Consider the following 22825-nt stretch of genomic DNA (forward strand, 5'->3'; position numbering starts at 1 on the left):
GGGTAAAAGTTATTTTTTTTCAGTATTCATACTCAACCAGTGATAATGAATACAATCATTGTAATAACCATGATTTGCCCCCATCCCCCACCTTTTTACCTAATCGCGACTTGATCTACTCTTTTCATCTTCCCTTTTAGAATTAGCATAGGCCTATAAGACGCAATAAAAACATTGTTTTGTTTTTAAGTGATATCGCTTGTGATATCGATACTTTATAAAGCGCAACGTATCGTCTCAGATTTGCGCTTGCTTGATTCGCTGAATCCTTCGCGTCACGAGCGCGTAACAAAATGAATACATTAATGAATTTTCCAAGTTGACCTTTGTCATTGCGCTGATGTGCGTATTGTCTAATACACGTACAAAACCACAGTTGACGAGGGAGCATCGTACGAAATTAATATTAATGGGCTTATTTTAGCTTCTAATGGATTAAACAAAATGGCGGTAGCTTCGGGGGCCTGGGTAGGACTGAGACTGAGGATTGCGAAACCGCTCTACCGACTGATCATAGCATAGCATGCATCTCCAAACTGTAATAAAACATCTCCCCTCTTGCCCCCCCCCCCCATCCCCCCAAAACATAACAAATTAACACGAATTAAGTTTAGAGAAAATAGCCGTGCTTACTGATATTATTCATTTTTTTTTTTAAAATCATCCTAGTTAAAATGGAACAATGACAGGTCGGTCGGTCCGCGCATCCGGTTCCTGCATGCCCGCAATTAATGCTGCCCGTGCCCTGCCCCCCCCCCCCCCCCGCGCGCCCCCCTCGTCTCTAGCTCTTGAGAGCCGGCCATATCGCGATTGATCAATGATGATGTGGTCATGTGGATGCAATCTGATGTGTGGATGTGACTCTATCTAAGCTCTGCACTGCCCGAGTTAAATATTCTGTATCAAAATGAGTAAGAAACGAGTACGAATAAGGGAGGCAAGTGGAGAAATTGTAGAGCCAGCCAGAGTGACAGAATCTCGGGAACGAGAACAAAGGATGAAAGAACAAGCTGCTTATTTTGTAAGTAAAATTTTCACCCTCACACCGGTACCGTACTTTAGTCCCGCGCGTATAACTTTTTGTGGTGTAGGCCTAGATAATAAATTAGAAATGTATTGATTATGAATGTGGGCTTATTATATATCAATGGAAAGGTAATGATGTGGGTATTATCAGTGGGTCATTCAAAAATAATGAAAATGATACATAAGGTGAAAATAGCCGATTAAATAACGCTAAAATGTCTCTCCGAAATATGCCTCCCATCGGTCTCTGAATTGACTCGAATTTGATGATGTTACTGTCTGTACGAGAGGCGTGATTGGCTCCCCCACGTGAAGCTGCACTTACATGCAAAACCTGTTGCGTGGGTATGTTTTCTCCACACTGTCACTGAATACTTCGATCACGAAATGGAAGAAAACCCAGAATTTTATCTAGATTTGGATTTTCAAATTGATGATTTTGAAGATGAAGAGAATGATGATGAAGTGAACAACAAAGTTACATAGTTTAGGTATGTGACAAAAAAAATGAAAATCCTCAAATCTCAATGAATTTGGTATCATTTGAAAGCCCTTAAAAAGACCTTTCAAATGATACCAAGAACTCAAATTTTCATCAAGAAATTATAAAGTTATTCCAGTTTAAGTCGCGCATATTTATCCAAATTTGTGGTCATTGTCTTAATGTAAAGTCAATGGAGTGCATAACCGATTTTTGTGACCATTTTGTGACCATTTTGAACCCAAGTCTTCAACGGGCTCTAACTTCTTTGTTTTTGAGCCCTTTGAAGTAATTTAGGTATCAATGGAAAGGTGAAAGAAAACTCAATTGATGTGTAATCATTTCACTTGGTAATTTTTCTTCTTATTATGTGTAAAATAATTTCTTTTAATTAATTCTAATTAATTATGCAAATTACAATTACTCGCCTCTTTTTTTGCCAAATGAAGGTGATAATGAGAGATAATTTGTATATAATTTAGTTGGCATCAAAACAGCATCATGTAGATAATTTCCTAAATGAATTTGTTTAAAGTATTGTTTTTGTAATTTCTAATGTATTTCTTTGTTTTTCTGATATAAATTACAATTAGCTCTTTTTCAACTTTAGTATTGTGTACATGTATGTATGGGGTCTTTTTTTTACAAATGAAAAATATCATTCCTTTTGTACATGTACTTTGTATGGTATAAAAATACAAGTGTGCTTTTCTGATGTATTTGATTGTTTCACTAATTCTTTATGTATTTTATTGTTTCAACAATTTGTTTATAGATGGATAATGTAGCTTTCATTTTGGAGACCGTGGGCATTCGATTACAATTTTTTTTAGGAAGGATGAGCAGCAGAGTCTGAGGGTGTAAAGATGTAGCATTGCATGTAATTCAAGTATCAAGAAGGAAACATAAAAATTAAGCTTTAATATATGCATTTCTTAGATATGTATGATTACAACAAAGGCCATGTTCGAGCACTCCTTTTTTAATGAAAAATAAGTTCATATTCTAGCGTGAAATCACTGCACATAAATAAAGCTCTGAACAGCAACAAAAACAGGCATCAAAGCTCCAACACTCAAAACAAGAGAACAAAAGTGACACAAAAACTTATACAAATCCCATCCCCATTTCAACTTATGAACACAACCCCCCCCCCCCTGCACCCTTCTTGAAAAAAAAAAAAATTATAATAAAATAGAAAAAAAATGAATAACATAGAAAAAAAAAATAGACAATAGAGCCATGTGGAAGTGAAATATTTCCTCTGAGAGTGAAAAATTAAACAACAAATTTTTGCATTTTAATCATGGGCGGAAATTGGCCCCAAAGGTAGGGGGACGCTGGCATCGGCGGCGAAAGCCAACAATTTTAGGGGGGACCACCAAATTATTTTGATAATCAAAAAAATACACCAAAGGTTATCAACCAAAAATTATAGGGGGATGCAGAAAACTAAATTTGACAAGCAAAAAAAAAAAGAAAAGAAAAAAAAAAGGTTATCAAAAAAAAAATTGAGGTGGGGGGATCGTCCCCCACCTCAAATTAAGGGCGGGGGGTACACTTCCCCCAGCTTTCGCCGCCTATGGATGCTGGCAACTCTGACAAGTTAAAAAAAAAAGTTTATCCCCAAACTGTTGTAAGGTCATTTTAACCCCAAAAAGTTTGACCAAAAAAGAAAAAAAGAAAGAAAAAAAATGTATTATTGTTACATGTCCCCCTATTATTTTGGGTAGGGGGACGTGTCCCCCTGGGATTTCCACCCATGAATTTAATTTTAGAAAAGTCAACATTGATATTCCACTGTCAAAAGCAAATCCAGTTTCCAAATGAAACGATAATCAACCACCTAGACTCTTGACTTGAGTCACATAACCTTGGGATGATAAAATCTTTCTGTGACAAATGTATGTATTAAAATCAATATCAGAATAATTATCTACGGTATAATGACAGAGATTTCCCAAAAAAGGCACAACATAATCATCAAGTAAGCAATTTACGATCTAGTTCAATACAGCATGAACAACTCACTATCGACCGCTCCCATCACCCTGCCAACCGCAGGCGCATCGGGCAGCTCGACTGCCGAGAGACCGGCTGTGACAAGGGTAGCATCGCCCTGCCAACCGCAGGCGCATCGGGCAGCTCGACTGCCGAGAGACCGGCTGTGACAAGGGTAGCTGGCATCTCTTATATCTGGACTGCGCAACGTCAGAATCGCGTAAGTTTGGATTTTTTGATAATTCAAATATATTTCCAGTCAAATTGTATACCTAATCGGATTCTTGTTTTACTTACCATAAAAAAATTTCGAACATTTACGCGTCCAAAAATTTGATGAACTTTCAAGCTCCGATATCCACACTTTACAGGCGAGTATCCACATTGAAACTTATATGTACAGAAAGAGCACATCTTCAGCTGTCTGTTAAAAGGCACGAGATTGCACCTACTATGTGCGCATGCGCATTAAACCCCATTTTCTATGAGCCGCCCAGACAGAGGCGATGCCACTCGCAGCAAAACCCGCGCGAAAACCGTGCCACCAAAACCAGCGCTCGCGATGCCCCGTATTCGCACATAGCTACATAGTTGGAGGTAAATTGGGTAAATTTAATACGCCGATGATGATGAGTCGGACGATTCAAGGGTCATTCCATGCCAATTCACCCAATGAAAGTGCAATTTTGCACCCGACCCTCTCGGAATTTGTTGTAAATTGGTATACATAAAATTCACCATGGCCCAAGCACAAAACAAAAAAAATTAGTCAAATCGGTCCATCGGTTCTCGCGCTACAGCCCGCCCTTTTCTCCTTGTTTTGACAAAAATGGGTGTGACCTTCAACTTTCAATGGCCATTGTGTCGTAACGTGTTGACCAATTTTCACGAAACTGGTACCATTTAATAGGAAATTCAGAGAGGAATCCAAAACATGCATCAAATAATGTATTGGAGCGATTTATAAGGTTGTGACCCTTGACCTATTCTTTGACCTTGAATTTGACCCCCGGACAAATAATTTTTTGACTTGATTTTCGTGTATGTTAATTATTTGTATGATATTGACAAAATATGTTAAAACCAATGATGATATTTTATTTCTTCACCTTTAAAAACTCTTCCAAAGATATCATGAAATTTCACTCTAGTCCCACATACTGATATTCATGTTAGTAAAGTGTTCACCAGTTACATGATTTCTTCCAATCTTTAAGTCACAGTATGCAAACACATGATAAGAAATTAAGCTCATCAGTTCACAAATGAAACATTAAACATTTATGCTCATGAATAGGTATCTGTTTAGGCATTTTTATGTTCAGCAATATATATCATATATGTATATTAGGGATCCTTAAATAGGCATATACTCAACAATTTGATGATTAAAGTACCGATTAAACACTTTACTAAGAAGAATGTATACATATATGATATATATTGCTGAACATCAAAATGCCTAAACAGATACCTACTCATGAGCATAAATGTTTAATGTTTCATTTGTGAACTGATGAGCTTAATTTCTTTTAATGTGTTTGCATACTGTGACTTAAGATTAGAAGAAATCATGTAACTTTTGAACACTTTACTAACATGAATATCAGTATGTGGGACTAGAGTGAAATTTCATGGTATCTTTGGAAGAGTTTTTAAAGGTGAAGAAATAAAATATCATCATTGGTTTTAACATATTTTGTCAATATCATACAAATAATTAACATACACGAAAATCAAGTCAAAAAATTATTTGTCCGGGGGTCAAATTCAAGGTCAAAGAATAGGTCAAGGGTCACGACCTTATAAATCGCTCCAATACATTATTTGATGCATGTTTTGGATTCCTCTCTGAATTTCCTATTAAATAGTACCACTTTCGTGAAAATTGGTCAACACGTTATGACGCAATGGCCATTGAAAGTTGAAGGTCACGCCCATTTTTGTCAAAACAAGGAGAAAAGGGCGGGCTGTAGCGCGAGAACCGACGGACCGATTTGAATAATTTTTCTGTTTTGTGCTTGGGCCATGTTGAATTTTATGTATACCAATTTACAACGAATTCTGAGACGGTCGGGTGCAACCACTGGGTGAATCCAGATGGAATGACCCTCAACTTGCAACACAATCATATGCCAATTCGCTACCAACTCATGCAGCTGCTACAAGTGCTAGCTACACCGCGCGCACTCACACAACATGCGAGGTTAGTAATACTAACCTTGCACAACGCATGTGATTTCATAGTGGACTTTGACGTTTTCATTCATCGCATGAATGTGAGGGAATGAAACACGCCAAACCTTTCAGTATTTCTCCACTATGGTATTTGTTATTGAATGATTTAAGTTTGTTTTCAAAAGGAATTGGAAACTATTTATAAAAGTGTTTTTATCGCTTACCTCCAGGTCTCAACCGTTCCATCCATCCTTAGTTATCCTTGATACTGCGGTGGAAAGTATGCAAACAACAATCGAAAAGCAATTTTTCCTATCGATCATTCTCGATTCAAGTCGTCAGCGCATAATAGGAAATTGTACCAAAAATCAACAGGTTGCATCTCATGTATATACTTATTGGTAAAGTACGCCATCTTTTGACAAGATGACGATGAAAGTGGATTGAACGAGCAAGAAAATAATGCTGATCGCCTAGAATGCAGCTAGCAGTACAAGTTGCAAAACCGTAAACAAGCCGGTAGGCACGTAAGAATCAAGTTTGAAAGGACACTCGTAAAATTACGTCACTCTCGCCGATGAATATTCATTAGATCGTGGTCGTGCGTGTTCAATACAAACTCTCTGCATGCATGCACTCAGTGTGTATTGAACACGCACGACCACGATCTAATGAATATTCATCGGCGAGAGTGACGTAATTTTACGAGTATCATTTCAAACTTGGTTCTTAAGTGCCTACCGGCTTGTGAATAATATCGCGCGCCCTCTTTAGGCAAAAATTGATATCCGCGCTGAGCAGGAGGTATCTACGTGAAGATCACGAAAAATGCTCTTATTTTATTAAAAAAAACAGCAAAGAGAAGTCAACAAACGATCTATATTGTTTGGTATTAAAGTGTCATAGCACAATTAGAATTCTTAGCTATGATGTAAAGTCATAGTTATTTCAGTAAAAAGGGTGTGAAAGATTCGCGTGTACCAGGTGCATATGAAACCTTCGCACGCGAGATGATTTGAAACCATGGGTGCACCGCGCGGGCCAAATTGAATTCATGAAAATGAATAACCACATCCAGACATTGTCTATTACCTCTTGCAAAATAAGAAGGAAAATAATGATATAACTGTACTTACAAAGAAGTGACTATAATCCGAACCTGAAGGCAAATCAACTCAACGAATAGCAGCAGACGATATGCACCGACGATAAACTTCATGTGGCTGGAATAGATTGTCACTCGTTCTGTTAGATGTAATTTTTATCTCATTAATTTGACAAAATTACGAAACTCGGGGAATTAACAAAAAAAGTAAGTCCCCCCTAAATCAAATTGCTGTAAATTTTGAACGGAATTACTTTGAGATATGATATTTCGTAGGTAGTTTTCTACACTCATTAAGCAACTCCTGGAAAAAAAATGAGATTGATCGGTTGAGTCGTTCGTGCAGGAATAATTAAAGATTGAATTAAAAATGAACATTTTTGAAAGTCACAAGAGTCGTTTTTCAGATTGTGCAAATACAAAGTTGGGCAAAAGTTGTTTTTAGGTGAATTTTATGGTGTTAATGCTGTTTTACTATCCATCATTTAGCCACTCCACATACAATTTTGATATCGTATGTTCATGGTTGAGTGAGCACAATATTGCAGGGGCCGCAAAAGCAGGGGGGGCGGGGGCCCCCCACTTTTTTCCAAGAGCATGTACAAAAATGTAAAATTGACCATACGATTGTGATTTTTTGCATGGTCAGCCCCCCCCAACTTTTGGCTCAGCCCCTCCCCCAGACTTTGAAAACCGTTCCGTGGCGCTTGTATTGTGACATATCTTCATAGGGGTTTTTGGTAGTATCCTCTACAACTTGTTAGGTCTTAATAAAATTTGAAAATGTTGGTGGCTACCCCGATTATAGGCCCCTCCCCCATTTTTAAATTCTGGATCCACCCCTGATTTGTCCATAAATTAAACTGATCATGAGATTTTGTTAGGAAAAGAATACATTTATGCTGTATAAAGAGTGTTCATTCCTAAGTTTTCGAATGTGCTCGCTCAACCATGAAAATGTTAAAAGTTCGGAAAGTGTGTGGTGATAGAAATGATGGATGATAAAACAACAGCAATTAAAGTCACATTTGAAACCGAATTTGCCCCCAATATTCAACTTATTACCCTTTAAAATGAGTCTGTGACATTGAAAATACCCATTTTCCCACTTTGATGCGTGTTCACTCATCCATGAATACACAAATCGATTTCATTTTTGCACAGAATTCTGCCAATAGATTGATAAACATTACTGCCAAATGACATTGCTAAAGACAGCCTTGAAAAAAAGTTCCACCATATGGGGTTACTTATTCTTAAACATATGCACCCATAATGTACACGAGTCTATGAGAGAGGAAGTCAAAATTTTAACAAATAGGAAATAAGGGTTTGTTTCATGGACGGTTTTTAATACTTCTGCCAACAGTTATTTCATGAAACTTCGCACATGACTTCAGGGTAACACTATCGAAAAGGCGCGCACACCCAAATAACAATTCGACACGGCACAGAGTGGGGCCAAGGCCTTGAACTTTCTTCCCATTTGCATAATTTTCGAATATTGTGTGCTCACTGATGCATTAAACATAGAGATTATCATAAAAATCAAATCAAATTAACCATGCAAGGAGGTTTGTGACAGATATCCATAGTTACAAATTGCATTTTCCCCAATATCGTAAAGAAGAGCTAATCACATTCCACATGTTCATTCAAGCGTGAATGTTTAATTAAACGCCTTCGAATCATTGAAGCATGTTTATTGCTCATGAACATAACAGAAAAATTGATAAAAGATCAGTTTCAGTTACCAAAATGACACAATACTTGCCTATGATATTTGAAAATCGTATTTTTTGTTTTCAATAAATGTTCATTGAACCATGAAACGATGAATATTGTTGAAGATACTCTTCCCAAAAATAATTGTCATCATATTCGATCATTTCTATTGATAAAAATGTGCAAAAAATCCAATTATAGCAAATTAGGACTTGTGTTTATTCAACCGTTAAATTTAGCCCAAAAAGTTGTATCATCTTTTAGAAAGTACCTTTATCAAGCCTTCTGACTATTTTTCATGATGAGAATGTGGAATTAGTTCAATAAAATGGAATCAAAGTCATGATATTTGGCTTGCGACTTTTGAAAAGTGACATTTTTGCCTTCTGACGGTGCTCATGAAGCATGACGTAAAATACATCCATAACATTAGAGGGTAGCTTATAAAATTATTGATATTTGTTTAAGGTGGGACTTACTTTTTTTGTTGTGTATATATTATGTTTAATATTTCTTGTATGAGTATATCCAGAGCACCATTTAACAGCTTTCCTTTTCCTCTGCCTTTTCTTTTTTTTCTTTCTTGCTTAAGTGAGTTTTTCTCAGTCTTCGTTCCAATTTCTTTTATTCTTCATTTCTTTAGGGGGAACTCTCTCCTCCACCTGAAATTTAATAAATAGGCGTACTTATATCCCCACCCGCATCTTTTGGTCACTCACTTCATTTTTTCGTACTAGAAAAAATTATGAGAAGTGTAGAGCTCGGTGTGTTCATTTTAATGCATTCTTCTTTAGCACAGCGTGAAAATAAGCATTTTTGTGCAATTCAATGATAACGTCTACTGGATTTTATTGATGCATACTTACTTAGGTTTATTGCTTTTATCGATAACCTCTTTATCGCTAGTGTTGTCGATAATCGCTAATGTTTTGTGCCACATTGCGATATTGATAACCTTTCTCTCTTGTTGATAATACCCACTATTATGTAGGAACATGAAAATGATTTTCAGCAATTGCGGAAAATGGACGGAATTCTCGGAAACGGCCTTTTGAAAGTGGCTTTCAAAACGGAATATCCTGGAAATCATATTTTTCCTCAAAATGCACAGAACAGCAACAGAAATTACTCTGAAATATCAACAAAATGTGAATACTTTTGAAAGTGGCTTTCAAAACGGAATATCCTGGAAAACATATTTTTCCTCAAAATGCACAGAACAGTAACAGAAATTACTCTGAAAATCTCAACAAAATATGAATACTTAGTAAGTATTCATATTTTGTTGAGATTTTGGAGTAATTTTTTGTGGCTGTTCTGTGCATTTTACTTACTAGCCGCAAAACACAATATCACTTCGCTATAATCGTGACAATCCAAACATCTTGACTGCACTCGATTGTATCAAAAACATTCACAAGCGCAATTTTAGTGACCAAAAACAAGTACCAACTAACGTAGAAGGCAGCACACAGCCGTGTGTTGCTGCCCTCTAGGTACGAAGATGTACAGCAGGATATCAAAATGGCGAATAGGCAGAAGTCGTTGACTGCTCAAAACGATGTCCAAAAAGTTAAAAAAATAATCGATAAAACTTCATCCAACTCTAAAAATAAGGCTAATGGCATGACAGGTGAGGATGTATTTAAGCCAAATATGTTTGTTAAAAGATGTAATTTAATCGTTTACTTTTGTTGAACACAGATTTTAAAGCATTCTTGGTACAGTGGCAGATACAAATTTTGAACAACGCGAGTATTGTGACATCGCTAAAATTTAATCAATGCATAAAAAATGTGTATTGATTATGTTCTTTTGTCAATAGTTATCGAACTCGGTAAGATGTTTTTAGTGATATATCGACAGAGAATTTTCTTACCGATAACAGCACTACTTAAGTTACATCTACTTTCTCCAACAGGTTGATCTTGGTCTATCCATCCTCTTGTATGTTGCTCCATTGGTTCACCTCTTAGCCTGTCCATATACCAAGGTGGAAGAGAGCTTCAACTTGCAGGCAACACATGATATCTTATTCCATCGCCACAACATTAGTGCAGTAAGTGTTCAAACCATTTCTCGCTCTCTTACTGGTCTGTTCTGTTGCAGTTGGTTATGACATATTAAGATACCTTGTGCTGTTACAATGCAAGTATAAATCAGGGAAGCATTTCATAAAAAGGAGTTGTCAAATATCATCTGACAAAGTATGTTGTTTCTGACAGTTACCATAGGAACTGTGCTTTATCAACCAATCAAAATCAAGGAAATTTGTCATGATTATTCACTCTATCTTATGAGTAAACAAGTATTGATGAAACCTAGGCAAACCAAGAGAGACAAACAGTGGTCTTTGTGAGCAGGTGGTCTTTATGAACAGGTTCATGTAATACATGTTTTGATGATGTAACTATTCAAGTGAAACCAATCTTGACTTGTAGTTGTAGTGTTCTTCTAAAGTGACAGGAGAAGTTAATTTGACTTTAGTTGTCTTTTAACAAGTGGTTGAAAAAGCAACTTAGTTCTCCTCAGAGACCCTCATATTTTCACTGAGCTGGAGTATAATAAGAAAATTTATGGAAGCTGTACCTTCTTTTCACAAGTAAATCAAGATCGATCAGGGAATATTTTTCCTGGTATCCCATTGCAATTTGCAGTATATTTTTAAAGACTGCTAAGCACAAAAAATCTTATGTCCTGCAGTTTTTTGTATAGGACTGTACAAAACATAGGTGGTGAGAGCTTTTCTCTTTTGACCCCCAAAAATATGCTTATCAAATTTGGCAAGCAAAATCATTCCCCGTTGATGATAATTTAACATTGGAATCGGTTTTACCTCTCTGTTTTGATTTCAGTATGACCACTTAGAATTTCCTGGGGTGGTTCCAAGGACATTTCTCGGACCTCTCTTCATCAGCTTCATATCTTCACCTTTGGTTGTATTATGCAGTCTCCTGCATTTGGGTGCTACAAAATGGAGTGCACAATATGTTGGTAAGTATTGATTTTAGATTTCATCCATTATTATTAACGAAATAAGAATTGAAGTGGTGGTAATGGCTTTTGCATGGGGATCACTTAATTTCTAGCATAGTGTATAATGATATTGAAACATTAAAATCAGAGTATCTATGTGAAACAGTATTAAAGACCTAAAACTGATTGAACGTGGTTTCTTGTTTTTAGCTTACATGTATGAGTAGCGACAGAAAGACAAAATTAAATAAAGAAATTCTCTAGAAGACATGAGTGGGATATCAGATGTATCCTACTGCGAAAGTTCTTCTTTATTTTTGTTTATTGATATTATTTTCAAGACGTAATCAGACACTATAGTCTGTTTTCAATCAATGCTCATTTTGCTCTAAGTATTAGTATCTCTGTATTGGGCTTTAAATATAGCTCGTCATGTCCAGAATTTTCATCAGCTAAGCGCTGCATACTATTAACCCGGCTTTAGCTATCTCGATCGGACGCTCGAGCATTCAAGGAATTCCTTCCTACAGAGTATCCATTTACTACACCTGGGTGGAGAGTGGCAAATGTAGATAAACGCATTGCCAAAGGACGCGCGAGTGCTATGGTGGGATTGAACCCCGGACTTTGTGGTTCAAACTCCAGAGACTTGCCCACCGAGCCACAACACCTCTACAATATTAGAATGTTAAAAATTTTACTATTATTATTAATTTTTGATGTGTGTATGTTGGCAAAACCATTATAAACAATTATGATTTTATCTTTTTAAGAGTCCATACATCGGACCCATCCTACTAATAGTTGCGTGTGGTTCATGTAGCAGTGTAAAATGTTTCACGAAAATATCATTGCGTATAGGGCAAATAGAAACACCACTCAGGTGAATTCTTACTCAGCAGACTTTCCAACCTTGTATTGATCTTTTTTTTCCTCCAGTTCGTGCCATGCTTGCTTTCATGGTCATATCATCATTCAACTCATTCCGTTCAAGTGTTGCTGACATCTTTGGCCGTGATGTCTCGAGATATCTTGTTCTACTCACTCTCTCACAGAGTCATTTCTTGTTTTATGCCTCTCGCCCACTTCCAAACATATTTGCACTTGCTGTAGGTGAGTTGTGTTTTTCATTATCCTGTATTTTTGTTGTTGTTCCAAGCTATCTACTGTTGGCATTAGATCTACAATGGGCCATGTGTCATTTTTATGACCCTGACTTTCACTCCACCAGAAAGTTTAAAATTTGTGAGGCCCATACTCTGCTTTATAAATGTGTAGGCCTAGATGATAGTTTTCAAACTTATTATTATTGTGATTTTTTATTAGACCAATATAAAAGAACAAATAGAATACATCAGAAAATGATCACAGTTAAAACATGCAAAGAAATATGGGAATAGCAAGTGAATCAGGGGACGCAAAAGCGAAATTCAGCACTGTTGCCCGGAGGCATGTGCCCCCACACGTGCCGCTCCCATGACATAAATCAAGTATATAATCTCTTACACAAAATATTGCACACTAAAAAGTAGGAATGCAGAGGAAAGGGGGGGGGGTACAAAAATATCAAAGGAAATAGAGATGATAATATAATTCCATCAATCTTCCACTTTTCTCATTTCCTGACCTTGTTCAAACATGATATGGTGAAACAAATAACTCTTGTCATGATAGATTTTCAGTAGGCATATGTGCATCAATTAAAATAAATTGTCTTGATTACGCTGACAAATTCATGATATAATAATGATATTATATGTCATGTCATGAGTTGCTATATAGGCCTATATGATATAATGAATGGATTTGTATGGATTTTGCAGTATCTCGGTATAAATTTGGATAAATATATTTTCATTGTAATGTTTTAAGAGCATGATTCCCTTCTTCCTTTTTTTTAAATGTCTCATTTCTCATTCACTTTGTACACAAAATGTTGCTGATGGTTTTACACCTGAACTTGGTGACACAACATCTGAAGGAACATGTAATGATCATGATGTTCTTAAATGTATTGTTGACCTATACTGACAGGGTATTGGGCTTCACAGTTGAAGCTTTACTTGCATTGACTTGGTAAGATGCTTGGTATGTTTGGAATGTCTAGCTTGCAGTCATAGACCCTTCAAATGTCGCTCTGTTGTAGGATCTTGTTAGGGGTATACCTGCCAGAGTAAATTGATTGATTAATCTCATTGACATTGTTTATGTTTGTCTGTGACTGAGCTGAGAGTGTCATATCCTGTTTAGAGAGAGAGAGAGTGGAGGGAAAAATACTGCCCCCCCCGGCTTTCTACATGACGAATTTGCAATGCAAGAGTGATCTCACGTGACATCTCACTTGCATATATATCTTTTGAGATAAAATCCACAACATGCGGTTTCAAAGTTATGCTGTGTCACTTTTGTAATAAATTAAAACTGTTGAGTTGTTCCATTCCCATAATTTGTTAAATTGTGTTACAATTATTATTGGACTCTATTGGAATTTTCAAGGCTCTTTGTTGCATTTTGGGAGTGTAATTGCCCCATACCCTGTGTCATTTTTCCCTCTTGTAAATGGTAGAAGGGGTGTGATGGACTGAAGAAATAGTACGGTCCAACTATTAAAGTGTCTATCTCCAATTTTTCTGAGAAAATCAACTATTTGGGATACATACAAAAAGTGGGTAAAGTTTCTCAACATAGGGTACCATAGGTTTCATAGATGGATAAAATGGTCACTCGTAACTAATCAAACTTCATAAGACTTAATAACCTGAGCAGCTATATAACTTGCCAACCTACAATACCTTTGACAAGTTTAAATTGGCATGAACTCGATCATGTACAAAGATTCATTTTTCCCCACCAGCTTTGCGTGCCATCAGTGGCTGGATGCGTCAGGATCATGTAGCCTTCATTCTCTACTCAGCCTTTGTCATTATTGTCTTCCGCTCTGAGCTGTGTATGCTGATGGGATTGATGCTTCTGATGGAACTCCTGTCCAAGAGACTAGCGATACCTCAGGTCATCTTCTGGGGAGCTCTGGGAGGCATTCTTAGCCTTGGTGAGTTGGATGCAACTTAGCCCTTCACATATTATAAATATTATTTTACATTCTTTATTTGCTAAAAAATAAAAGTAGTATATACAATATTCAAAAGTATTATAGATGTTTAGGAGAGAAAAAAAATGTAGTTTTGAAATACATTCTATGCAATACCTAGCATACATATAAAAACAAATGAAATACAAATTTGCTGGTTATACAATGTTATTCAATCTTTTCAGGCACAAGATCAATTGTTAGATCTTTTTTGATGTACAGTACCTGCTAATTTTAAACATAGCTGCATGGTCATTTGCTTTGGTTAAAAGGGGCTTTGATATCACTTAGATACTACAGTTGTTAAATACAGTTTTAAATCTGGAATTTTATCTGTAAAATCATTTCTTCAATTATATCATGCAATGTAACTTTAAGTGATGTAGCTATCAGTGAATAAATATGAGAAGAGACTGAGAAACTTAGTTAATTGTTTAATCAGCCAATGATTACATGTGTACACTGATTTTTCCTGTGTTTTTTCTTCTTTCCCTTCATAGCTTACTGCAAAGTTTGATTTCAAAGAGAGAGGTTTGACTAATTTATGATATTTAGACCAAAGCCTTTCATTTTCAGTTATACAGTCATAGAGAAATCAATGTGCATACATATACGTCTAAACATCTAAAGATATATATTTTTCATGATGTGTCTTTGTTCCAGGTGCGACAATATTGGTGGACTCTTTATTCTGGCAACGATGGCTGTGGCCTGAAGGCGTAGTATTCTGGTACAACACCATTCTCAATAAGAGCAGTAACTGGGGTGTATCCTTTTAATATATTTGTGTGCTAGCTTTTGCTTCTTGGTTTACATCAATTGTGTAGTTAAAACAATTACTTAGGTCCTAGTTTTCTGTTGTTTGCTGAGGTTTCAGATTCAATATCAGTCTTTTTCCAAGAGAGCAGTAATTTTGATAGAAAGTCAGATGTACATTTGAATTTGAGTAATATGTGATTTGCCTCATTAATCCGCTAATTGCAATTAGCTATTAATGGGTACTCTGTACTTATTTGGTGACTTGACTCATAGCTTGGATACCACCACCCCAAAGCGAAGATAATACACATATTGTAAATGAGACTGCTAAGTTTAGAATCCAATGACTAGGGTACTCCAGTGTATATGAAAGCACTTAGGGGGCTTTCACAGTTGGCCATCCAACTATTTGTATACTGCAGATACCATAATTGCAAGTGTATAAATCATTCATACAGTACATTGTTCAAGGAGTGTTAGAGGGGTTGATCAAATATTTTCTTAAACATAACCATCAGACAATGCCATTCCTATGGTACTTCTACTCAGCAATCCCAAGGGGGTTATGGAGTAGTGTGGTCCTTGTACCTCTTGGCTGTGTCTTGGACCGGAGGATACCATGGTTTCTACTACCCCCATTGGGGTTTGTCTTCCTCTATTCATTTCTTCCTCACAAGGAGCTTCGCTTCATCATCTATGTGATACCAATGCTTAATGTTGGTGCAGCCGCCACCATTGCAAACATGTGAGTGTTGTATCTTCCTCCCCAACCTTGCAGGTTAAGGAGCATTAAGGTGTTTGCTGTAGAGAAATAAAAAAAGTACGATGTTTATGTGAGCAAAATATGATTCTCACCCAGTTGCGAATTGTAACAGAGCACCATATAATTGGTATTTGAGTTCTGTATAAATTCTTGAAGTATTTTGTAATGACATGAAGAAGGGTAACTAGCTAGTGAATTAACAAGTTTCTTGACTATACAAACTTGAAGGAAGGTGACAATGAATTCTCCAGTTGTAGAATACTATTTCATTTGTTACCCCTCTCCACAAAATTTGCTTTTTTTAAAACAAATCTGAAATTACATTGTAATCTCATGAACATGACTATTTATTGTAGGTATACTAATCATTTCTCTTCACTGTCTCTCATATGTATATTTCTGTCATTCTCCCAGATTTCGTAATGTCCAGAAGTCGGCTTTCATGAAGATACTTGCATTAGGAGTATTAGGTCACTTCGCAGTTAACATTATAGCAACAGCCTTAATGTTAGGAGTTTCACATTATAATTACCCTGGTGGTGATGTCATGCATCAAATACATAAACTTGTTCCTCCTAATGCTGGTAAGAATATATTTGCATTTTTTTCTTCATTTTTCATTTTAAGAGAAACTAAACATCAAGTTTTAGTATACTGACTCATATAGTTACATCTTTATTTTGATCCTTATCACTTTGACAGAATTGCTTTGTAGATTTCTGGCAGAACTTATGATTATTCCCTTTTGAAGTTTGAATTAATGTAAGGATTGAATTAATGTAAGGATCGAATTTAAAATGTATTTTTAAACCTTTGTTTGAAAGATATAATATGAAATGTGAATTGTATAGGTAAAATTTTTCAATTAGAACACCAAACTTGAAAAAGAAAATATATGCCGATAATTGCACTTTATTTGTGTTCTTTTAGGTAAATGCAAAAACTGAATTCACAAGATATAGATATGAGAGTTCAGATTGTAGCTGAATACAGATATTTGTACTTTGATTTCAGCTCATTTTATCTTTCATCTATACAAAAAGTATAAGAGCTCTTTCAATTTTAGTTTTTTGGTTTGTTCAATGCTCTTCATTCTTATAGCTCTTTTTATTTGTAGTAACTCACATCCCTGAAGATGAGTGTCGGTCTGTCTGTCCATTATGAACAGGCCAGGCTGTAGACTAAATATTTGGAATTTTAGAAGAAAAGTCAAATTATAATCAACTTTCCTAAAAAAAAAAGATAGGCTGACTTTAACACATATATTTTCATACCATTTAATTTTATGTACTGCAAACAGGCTATTTGTGTAATATAAAATAAGCTATTGAGGTTTTCAAATGGTACATGTTTGATGAAATGATCAATAATCATATGTTTTAAATTTGTGTGACCTGTCATGCAATATATACATAAATATTTGCATGACTAAAATATAATTTTTGTTAATTTTAAATATAATTGAGTTGTTTCCTGTTTTCCTTTACAGACAATGTTCACATTCACATTGATGTAATGACAGCACAAACAGGTGTTTCAAGGTTCACTGAGGTCAACTCAAAATGGAGGTAAATATTAAAGTGAAGAAAATGATCCTGACTGTTGTAATTACTTTTCTTTTTTATATATGTATATACCAAGTGCTTGTAAGTTTTAAAATTATTGTACATTGAAACTGATTTGTGATTCCAATTAAAAGTAGACTGATTAAATGTTATGATATCATAACTGCTTGCACAATAGCTCTGAAAGGAATTAATTAAAAATTATCTTTAATTTTTCTTTTAAGTTGCTCTGTTCTTTCATATTATTTTCGTAACAGTACTCCAGCAGTATTTTTCACAAATTACAAGTAGATCATATAATTTTTGTTTACCAGGTACATTTTTATAGAAAGAAGTATTTGTAGATTGGAAATGAAGCTCAATTCAGTTTAATTCAATTTTTTTAGCTGCCCTTTTTTTCTTTATTATATGATACGATGTGTACACCCATTTGACATTCCTTGTTATAATAGTCAGTTCTCTTTCTTTGCATGAATCAGGTATGACAAGACTGAAGACTTGCTCCCTGGTGGCCCAGAAATGATGCAGTACTCCCACCTTTGTATAGGAGCTTCATCTGAAGACAGTCAGGAGCTGGCTTGGTATAAACAAACCCACCGGGTCCTGACATTTGCCAAGGGATATGCCGGCATTCAAAGACCTAGGAGCTTGAAAGAGTTTGTGATGACACTACCAAAACTGATCCTAGAACCTCAGATCTTTGTCTTAGAGAGAAGAGGGTGGTATCCAAATGATGGTGAAGATTGAGGAGTGGCCAGCATAGATACATTTAATGATGATTAGGCCTTTACAATGTGTGGTGCTATTGCATTTTTCTTGGAGTGGATGTATAGTGGATATACATACTGTATGCTTACTAGAGCCAGCTGTGTGTTGTCAAATTGCAACATGGTGCTGCTGAAAATTTCACCTTACATAAAACAAATGGACGGAACTATTTCATGCTCCGTGGCAAATATGACCAATTGGATATGTTTCCTGCTGGATTCACTCTTCTAATACTCCACTCTGATTTTACTGATTGAAAATTGCTGAGTGATTCTGAGGTATTTAGATGATGTTATTCCATTTGGAAGTTTTTGTGAATAACATTTGTGAATGAACTGGGGTCCGTTGCAGAAAGAGTTGCATTTAAACGCAAGTAAAAAAACAATCGCAAGTCCAAAATGCGCACTGTTGATTGATTGAAAAATCAAGTTGCGCATGATTTTTGGAGTTGTGATCGATTGCAACTCTTTCTGCAGCAGGCCCCAGGTCACTTTATTTTGGTAAGAGGGTATATTTCTGGTAGTGAAAAAAAAAAATTGCTCGGCATTCCTTTATTGCATGCTCATTGGCTCACCTGCTACTGTAGTCTTACTCTCTTTTTTTATTTACTCATTTATTGTTCATAAAGTACATTGTTTAATAAGTTAAATGTATTTTGGTCTCAAGATTTGATAATGACCTTACAATGAATTGCCATGTTTAACAAGATAATTATTATTATTTAGAAAATTGACAATTTTATGACATATAGACACTTTGAATGGTACAATAAGAACAGTACTAGTTTTCCAATTCAAAATAATTGTTCCTAACTATAGATTAATCATGATGCATTCGATTATGTAATGAATATTATTTTCCTGGATAATGTCATCCCTGATATGGTGCAATAACCTTTTTTTTCTCTTTTTTTGTGGTATTTAATCTGTGATCATTTGTTTTGATGATTCCAACCTATTTCATTTATTGGAATTAAGTATTAACTTGCCTGTTGGATTTGTGTGTTATATATGGCGCCATTTGGGTCACTATGTTAGGCTGTGAGTCAATTCACCAAATATAAAACTGCTGGTACAATAAGCATGTCACAATTTAGTTTTGCACTTCATTGTTATTTGTTTTTGTATTTCAGATGGGCATAATTTAAAACATTTACAGCCAGAATTTAATAGTATTTGGGCTAAAAAGGGTCTGAGATATAACCATGTGATGTGAATACCTCATTAAGGCCCATTGAAATCAATGTGATATTGGCCTGGTTATAAATGTATGAAAACCGATGAAATGTAAAATCTTGTTTTGAAATTTTGTATGAAGTCATACTTCCATACTCTATATCGTGATATAAAATACATGTATTAAGGACATCGAAAGGTTCACAGTTGAAACTAATGCAAAAAAGTATTTGGATAGTGAAGTTTGAATTAGATTGATTGCAAGTTAAAATGTGATTTTTTTTCTACATTTGCTCTTACTACTAAGAATCTCTTGCCTGTATTCTTTTTTTTTTCTTATTTGAATGTTATAATCTTGTAGGTTTTCTTTGGTAGCAAAATCATTTACACAGATGCTTTTCATTGCCATTATTTCAGATCAAAGCTATCATGATTTAACCCCAAAACACAGGCCCAAATTGAAAGAGAGGATACTGATTTTGCTTGATTTGTCATGTAAATTACCCAATGTCTGATGATGCATCCACTTGCTTTTAATCATAGGTGAACTGAAATCCAAGTTTGTTGCTATGGTTGATATCACTTATTATTTGAATGAGCCCACCATTTAAAAAAAAAAGATTAAATTACCACGGCCTAGAACCATAACAAGCATATTTACTAAGGATGAGCACCCTGTGACAAAAGTACAGATACAGGAACTATTTTGTTCAGTTTGCAGTATTTGCTAAATGGAATTAGTACATGGAAATCTATGACAGTTATAGCATAGGTCATGAGCAGTCCCCTGCAGTGTAATACAAATGAATCATGTGACTTTACAATAAACTCATGTATTCAGATTTTAGAGTCAGTTTGTGAATTTTAGTGGCTTACATACATTTTCAATTCCCCTAAAAATGAATTTTGTTAGTTTGCTGATTGTGGAATATATGCATTTCACCTGCACACCAAGACATCCCTGTCTTATCCTAGTTTTCGATTAGTTTCTACTCATTCTACTTAATGATTTATTACACCTTTGAATCTAGTGAATTAATCTTCTCTTGCACGTTACTGTTTTGTTCTTTTCTTTCATCAAGCATAAAGAGACATGCGGCTCAGCCTATGTATGTGTTATGTACTGTGCAAACATGTTCAATTTTATTTGTTAACCTTTGGATCATATGGCTGATAAAACATTCTGGTTCTTACAGCTACTCAAAGAGATGACATTGCTAATATAGAGGCCATGGAAGCAGGGGGAGGGGGGGCTTCAGCCCCCCCCCTCCACTTTTTTCCAAAACCGTGTACAAAAACGTAAAAATGACCATATGATTGTGATTTTTTGCATGGTGAGCCCCCCCCCCACACTTTTGGCTCAGGCCCCCCACTTTGAAAACCGTTCTGCGGCCGCTGTAATAAATGCAAATCTAACATCGTGTCTCACTTATTCAACCATGTACAAACTCAGAAAAGAGGTGGCACTATACCTCTTACATCTTCCCTTTGTTTACAAAGTTGAAAGCAATGATCTTGAGAAGTTATCATATGACTGATCATGATGAAGGGCAGTTCAGTTAACTTCAGTTTGAGTTTCTCTCTGTTAAGCTTCAGATTCTTCTCACGGTACCCCTACATTCATGCCTTCACCTTTGGGTCATGATCCCTCTCAGCTATCTTGATTGTTTCTCCTGTTCCAAACACGAGGATATCATCAGCCACTGATTGTACTTTTGAGTGCCTGGCCCTGCCTCCTCTGGAACTCTTCCGGAGCACTTGAAATTCCAATGGCATTCGCAACCACCTATATCTCCCATGTGATGTGTTAAATGATGTCAAATAGGAATATTTTGGCGATGTTTTATTTTATGTTAGAATATAGTTTGACATTCCTTTTTACCCTTTACCTTCGTATTTTCTTTTAATAAAATTTGGATTGAAAGGGTGTTTTCATGAGGGTATTTTAATATTATTTACTCCTTATTGCTTGCCATGTCAATCTTTGACTTAATTTTTTATGATGATGATGATCCACAGCATTTACATTGCGCCATATTTCTCGTAAAAACATTCATTTTTATCATGTCTTGCATCTTTTTTCCCCTCTGTAAGTTAGAGTTATGTGCATTGTGTGGGGAACGACTGCTCATATAAGAGATTGTGTTCTTTAAGAATGTTCAACAGTTAAAATTAATTCTGATACTTTCACCAATAGTTTGTACAGAGTTTATACATTTGTGCATGTTCGGGCGTTGGTCAATTATGCAAGTAGTGATTTAAAAGCTCCGTGGCTTGTTGAATATCAATGAGATATGTAACAAAATTCAATGAAAATTATGCATTACAGTGGCGATGGATATCAGAGAGCAAGAATTAGATATTGTGCCCGTTAAGAATTGAATTGTAACAGCCATTTTAGAGATTGCCATGGCAACAATCAATTAAGATGATGATATGTCGTATTTGGGGGTCACGACTCACGAATGATTTAATTGGTTTACAGTAATGATCTAGTAAATAAAATATCTTGTGTATGTACAATGTGATAAATGAAAAAGTAATTATTAAATTATTCGAACAAATTATTACATGTATTCTGCTTTATTTCATGTGCAATAATTTTAAGATTAAACATTTGTGAAACAAGCTGAGGGTTAAGAGAAAGAGAAGAGGTAAGATATTCATGTGCATTTAGAGCTGCTGATATGAAGAACAAATTAAGTGAATTGGATACATTCACCAAACTGTATTTTTCTGGTAGAAGAGGCACATTATTTTTAATCAAGGAACATGTGACAGTCTGTATAGTACTTGGGGCCTTGATATGGTATGAGGGAGGGGGATTATCATTACAAGGTGCACACCATGGCATTCTTGTACATGGTCTCTAAAAAATAGTAAAAAAAAAACAAGTAATCATCCTCTGATCTCATTCCTCAAATATGGATGAGAAGTAGACCCTATTAGCTGATTTTAGCAGTTTTGATGTAGGCCGTGCATAAATTGCCCAGCACATCAAATGGTACAAAAAAAAAAACATTTTGTGGTCATTATGTCCACCTTAATTGTTTTGTGGCCCAACCTAGTCCTCATCCATCATCACGGCCACCTGGGGTAAGTGTGTGAATGAATTAGAGTACATAGTTCTGGTATGGAATAAGGGGCTTTCTTTGGGGCGGCGCTACAAGGGGGACAGAGGAGACCCCCCCCCCCTCCTCCCAAGAGATGCAGAG

General features: G+C 35.8%; 1 protein-coding gene across 1 annotated transcript; it reads left to right on the plus strand.

Annotated features, from left to right (window-relative positions):
* The first annotated feature begins 835 nt into the window (after positions 1 to 835).
* On the plus strand, positions 836 to 22177 carry LOC121411048 (dol-P-Man:Man(7)GlcNAc(2)-PP-Dol alpha-1,6-mannosyltransferase-like). Its single transcript, XM_041603526.1, has 10 exons — positions 836 to 1021; positions 10438 to 10575; positions 11372 to 11510; positions 12432 to 12605; positions 14347 to 14541; positions 15244 to 15347; positions 15858 to 16084; positions 16517 to 16686; positions 17592 to 17670; positions 18147 to 22177. Exons 1-10 carry the CDS (start codon positions 908 to 910, stop codon positions 18412 to 18414), a joined length of 1608 nt encoding a protein of 535 aa, XP_041459460.1. The 5' UTR covers positions 836 to 907; the 3' UTR covers positions 18415 to 22177.
* The last annotated feature ends 648 nt before the right edge of the window (positions 22178 to 22825 follow it).

The sequence above is a fragment of the Lytechinus variegatus genome, chromosome 3 (assembly GCF_018143015.1).
Source record: "Lytechinus variegatus isolate NC3 chromosome 3, Lvar_3.0, whole genome shotgun sequence".
NCBI classification, from domain to species: Eukaryota; Metazoa; Echinodermata; class Echinoidea; order Temnopleuroida; family Toxopneustidae; genus Lytechinus; species Lytechinus variegatus.

Excerpts from the sequence above, each read along its gene's own strand:
- LOC121411048 (XM_041603526.1), top strand. The coding sequence starts at position 908 with ATGAGTAAGAAACGAGTACGAATAAGGGAGGCAAGTGGAGAAATTGTA. Across the intron at positions 15,348-15,857 it reads ATAAGAGCAGTAACTGGGGT|ACAATGCCATTCCTATGGTA; the intron begins GTATCCTTTTAA and ends CATAACCATCAG. Across the intron at positions 17,671-18,146 it reads GAGGTCAACTCAAAATGGAG|GTATGACAAGACTGAAGACT; the intron begins GTAAATATTAAA and ends TGCATGAATCAG.